Consider the following 5309-nt stretch of genomic DNA (forward strand, 5'->3'; position numbering starts at 1 on the left):
GAAAACACAAAATAAATGATAATGCAAAGTTCTTTTTAGCCTTCCCTGATATGTAATATGTTAAGGAAAAGCAAGAGAACATTTATTTCGGTTGGTCAAGGACATGCAATGGAAAGAGTAGGGTATTCAGATAATTAAATCGTGTTTAATACTACTCTTCTGATACCCTATGAATTCAAAGATTCAAAGGCTTTAATGTAATATGCACAGCAGCTAAAGTGTAGAAATGGCAATGAGAATCTTAAGTCCAGAGCTCCTCCAACAATGCAACATAGTTATATAAGACATAAAACAAGGGCAAGAAGAAACAGTGGAATAAAATAGTGCAGATTATGTTGCCGATCAATTTGCAAGTAATGCAGATGAAGTAAACTATTACATGTCATAAGAATAAATAATGACAATAAGCCAAATAATGCAGAGAATTTTGTAAGTGACCAATTAAATGCAAGAGTCTAGATATACAGTACATGTAAATTGAATAAGACATACAGAACAGAATGTAAAATTAAGTATTGTAAAGTGAAATAAAATGTAATACTGTTTATTGTAGTGATAACTAATTTTGATACATACATTTTGATATGCAAACAGATGAATACTTTAAGTTATGGCCTTGATACAGATGTTTCTTTCTTTTTTAAAAAATATAATCATTTGGTAAGGCACTATGATTTTGCAGTGTCATTTCAGTTTCATTCTTAATTAATTTCTTATTTTTATTAAATTTGATAGGATTGAGTCCTTGACAAAACATTAACTATATGTTTTAATGCATTCTTATCAACATCTTTACTGTTAAGGCTAGGAGATCAAGATGAATATACGTATGTCCAACAAGTTTAATATGATAGGACAGATCCACCATGAAGCAGAGGGAAATGCCCTGTATGAATCTGACTGATATGAAAACAGCACGGCATGTGGTCATATAACCCTTCAACGCCCTCCAGAGGAGGAGGGCAGCATTACATAATTCATTCCTGCTGGCTGAAAATAGTTAAGTTTCGGTTTCCAATCATCAGAAATGATACCGAGCCTTCCTACTGCAGTGAACGCAGCAGCTGCTCAGAGCTGCAGTTGCTGTCTGGTTGGTCTGGTTCAGCTGGGAGCAGGACAACAGGAACAATAATGGAGCTAGAGTTAGAAATATTAAAGTTTATCTGCGCTAATCAGGGATCAGTGAACACAGAGGAGCTGCTGTGTAACCTCGGCTCAGGCGACGCTACGGCTGACATCATCAGTAACCGAGAGAAATTCGCCTTCGTTTGTCCGTTCGGTCAGCCGAAGGTGGTGGCGCGGACCTGCCTGAGGCTGTGCCTCTCGAAGGACTGTCCGGGCACGTGCACTGGGCTGCACCTGTGTAAAAAGTTCCTCCTTACCGGATCCTGTCAGTTCACCCGCACGAGGTAAACACAGTCGACCGGGTGTTTCATATGACTGCTGGGCAGACACTTGGAGAGGCCTGCCCTGCACCCCCACAGACATGTCTCAGTGTTTTTAATTGTTGATTTCCTAAATAATATTATTTCCAGTGTTGTTAAAGCGATTCAAATAACAGAGAAACGACCACAGGGTTGTTCAGGGTTGTTCAGGGTTATTATTAATGTGATGTGTTCGCATAATGTAATTACCTGTTTTTAAAGGCCTGGAGGCACTTGGTGCGTTCAGGCACTCGCTTGACACGCCTTTCCCCCCTTCTTCCCTTTATTCAAGAATAGTCAATTGATATCAAGTTAGAATACTGAAACTCAAGTCTTATCTGAGATTTCGTGAAAATAGCTTATAAGGTTAATAATATGTCTACAAGCTAAATATGGTGCGTAGCTAATTCCTTCTGCAGTTTAGTTTAGCTCAAGTTCTTTCAGGGGGGAATAAGCTAGCTAGCTAGCTACCAAATCCATGTTCCAGCACTTCTAAAGAGCAATAATTGCAGCTTATCTATACTTTAATAAAGTAACATTAAAGATCAAGTGTTTAGATATATTGGCATCAGCCGCCCTGGTTGTCTCGTCAGAATGCATATGTCATCCCGGGCTCAAAACACGATTCGGACGGTGTCTTACGTGTCGCGAAGGGTAAGGGATACCACGGTTATATANATATATTGGCATCCATAGGGAATGGGAAGCGCTGTGCATTCTGGGCAGGGGCTTAGCACAAAACTCCGGGCCCTACTGTATACGTAAACTGTCTCTGTGGTCCCCCTTTCTCTCTTGATCCATGTCTCTCATGCATCTTATGAAATGTATTTACAAATGATTGAGCCAACAACTGTACACATTGATCTGAAGCGGTTATTAGGCTAGTCACTAATGAACTAAAGTAGAACTAAAGTATAAGTAGTAATAATAGAAGTAATAATAATCTGTGCACATGACATGTTGACCCTCTTTCCTCAACATACTGTAGCTTACAATTACTTTGCTATGGTTAAATTAGGTTTGCTTGGAGTATCATGCTTAAGGGAACATTATCCATGTTTATTCAAGTATTTCTCATTCCCATGGTATAAGACAAAACTAAACACCATCTTAGTTTTCTAACCACTACATTGAGAAAGTGCTTACTATACTGCATGATAAAAGACAACTCAACAAGACTTCACTAGTCATGTTTATTTGCATAAACTATAACACACAACAAATCAGAAAGCATATAGGCAAAAAAGCAATAATTAAAAGTTATGCTTTGGATAATATGATTGATCTTGAAGTTATTGAACAAATATGAAGAATGTCTTACTTCAAACTTGAATGTATGTTATGGAACTGATGCTGACAGTCATGATATTGAAGTTCATTCCCCAGTAAATGCCCAGTGACGGGTCTTCTTGTTAGCAAAATCATTAGCTGACAAGCTTCTTCTTTGAATTATCTGAGCAAGCGGCCCCTCAGGAAGTGTGCCAGTCACTTTACCCATCCTAGTGGTAGTTGTAGTGGGCTGCCATTATGTAGGGCGCACAGGGAGCAGTGTAGGGAACAGTGCCTTGCTCAGGGACACCTCTTGCAGCACTTGTAACACTTGGTCTTTCGAGGACTTGAACCGGTGACCTTCCGGTTCCCAAGCCAAGTCCCTATGGACTGCGCCACCACCAACCATCTGTTTGCTGTTATTTATCATTGTGAAGACCAGTGGCGGATTTAGGATTGTAGGAGATCCGGGGCTTAGCCCAGGAATTGTTGGGGGGGGTTACCATTACTATTTTTTTTTTTTAAGTGAAACATCCGGGGCTTTTCAGAAAACATCTGGGGCTTGAGCCCAAGTAGCCACCCCCTAGCGCCGCCACTGGTGAAGACCAGGCAGACGTTTTCCTGTTGTTTTGTATTATAGCAGTTATCGGATGGAATCAATACATGGGCTGCACAGGTTGTCATGTCCGACTATCACAAGTAGAATTATAAAGAAAAATACCCCGGCAAAAATGGCTGTAGAAAAACAGGTGATATTTTGTCAGATGGTGGATATAAATTATATAATGTCAATTTAATGTGAACTCTGACCCTTCTGCACTAGTCAGACAATGCAACAATAATATGTCCTTTTGGTCTAATTAAATGCATTGTTGTTACATTTTTATTATTTTCCATAACAAATCTATATTTAATATTTAAACAAATAATTTAACTGAGAGGTGTATTGTGTTTTTTGATGACAGGACTGGATGCAGATTCTCCCATTGCCTGGACTCTTTCCACAATGCAGCGAAGCTGACTGAGCATGGTCTGGAGAGCCTGAGCCGGAGTGAGCTGTGCACCCTGCTGCTGCAGAGCGATACCAGGCTCCTGCCTCAGGTACGTCCAGAGGTGGAGTGGCCATCTGGAGTTCTGGCCAATCACAGAACAGCCGGCTGTCAGCGGGCCGCAAACGGCACGCTGACGGCTGGCACGGCCCCATTTTGTTTTTTAAACGTCATCATTTGAGTTGCACTGACAGGCGACAGAGGTCCAGAGCTGATTTTCAGTCCCAGTCCACCCCTGGGTATGTCTGACTTCATTCAGAAGATTCAGACGTTTCTCAGATCAGATTGTTTTTGATTCAGAATGTTTGTCCTGCCAGGTGTGGAAAAAAGGTTATTTGTAACACTGATCAACAGGTCCCAAGATGTAGTGCCAACATTGAAATTGTCCCTAACTTTAGTCTGTCTGCACCCTCGCAAAGGTTAATGAGTCGATTCATCCATTTAAAAATAATAATAATAAGTCAGTATACACTGCTTTATGTTTAGTATCAAGCAGAGGGAGTGTTCGCTAAAATAATTCACATTATAACCTATATTTGTGTCAGTCACAACACAAGCCCCTCGAGCAATAAGTCCACAGTCCCAGGAAGTGACAAAGTCCAGATTAAGGCTGTTATGACACCCCCCCCACCCGGACCTCCCAAGCCCATCTTCCACCGCTGCATTAGGAAATGCAATAACCAGGGACAATCAGCATCGTGGAGGAATCCACGTCAACTGCCCACTGAGCTGAAAAAAGAAAATAACAAATTGTAAATTCTTCGTTATGAAAGGCCAAATCTGATTTGTATAAAAAAGAACAGAGTCAGGTTGAACCCCAACATCAAGCTAATTCTGGATCAGCTTTCTATAGACTTACGGCCCGTCCACACACAGGCATGAAAAAAATCTTTCAAAGCTTCGCCCATTCACTTGAATGGGGTGACGTAGAAGATTTTTAATCTTCGCCGAACTGCATTGTGGGGAGCAGAGCATGGCTTTGCGAGCATTCTGAGCATCAAAAGTTGAGCAATGTTCAACTTTTGATGCTCCCGAAGCTTTCGAAGCTGGCATCAGCCAATCAAATCCCGTTTATGCAAATCCCACCAGTACAAGCGCTAGCCAATCAAACCGCGTGCAAGCTGGGAGAGCCAGACCGCAGTTCATTTCCTCATATTCCAAATGAGAAATTACGGTAGCAAATCACCCGGTTCTTTACGACCACAACTATTTTACCGGGATACAAACCGGAGGAACCAGGCATGGAGGGAGGTGGCAGAGACAGTGGGTGAAACTGGTAGGTTTTCGCCTGTTTGGGGAGTTTATATCCCGTTTACTTCGTTTTAACATTGCTATTGCTTTGTATGTCGGGGGCGGGAGATTCATGTGATTGGTTGTTGGTCGCGTTGCTCGCAAAAAATCGCCAAGCTTCAGACACGCCCAGCATCAAGATTTTTCAAGATTCTTTTCATGCCTGTGTGTGGACGGGCCGTGAGTGATGGCGCAGCAGTTGGTGCGGTCTCCAGCCAAGGCAAATGGCGCGCACAGACGCGGCCTACACAGCGGTCGGAAGAAGGGACATTCAGCT

General features: G+C 41.9%; 1 protein-coding gene across 1 annotated transcript; it reads left to right on the top strand.

Annotated features, from left to right (window-relative positions):
- The first annotated feature begins 1045 nt into the window (after window positions 1-1045).
- Window positions 1046-4511, top strand: LOC104957396 (poly [ADP-ribose] polymerase 12). Its single transcript, XM_010785024.1, has 2 exons — window positions 1046-1409; window positions 3659-4511. Exons 1-2 carry the CDS (start codon window positions 1132-1134, stop codon window positions 3921-3923), a joined length of 543 nt encoding a protein of 180 aa, XP_010783326.1. The 5' UTR covers window positions 1046-1131; the 3' UTR covers window positions 3924-4511.
- The last annotated feature ends 798 nt before the right edge of the window (window positions 4512-5309 follow it).

This window comes from Notothenia coriiceps, unplaced genomic scaffold, assembly GCF_000735185.1.
Source record: "Notothenia coriiceps isolate Sejong01 unplaced genomic scaffold, NC01 NC01_scaffold00026923, whole genome shotgun sequence".
Classification (NCBI taxonomy): domain Eukaryota; kingdom Metazoa; phylum Chordata; class Actinopteri; order Perciformes; family Nototheniidae; genus Notothenia; species Notothenia coriiceps.

What these genes read in the sequence shown, in the direction of transcription:
- LOC104957396 (XM_010785024.1), top strand. Translation starts at nt 1,132, where the DNA reads ATGGAGCTAGAGTTAGAAATATTAAAGTTTATCTGCGCTAATCAGGGA. An exon ending in TGTCAGTTCACCCGCACGAG is followed by an intron (nt 1,410 to 3,658) that starts GTAAACACAGTC and finishes TTTTGATGACAG; the next exon opens with GACTGGATGCAGATTCTCCC.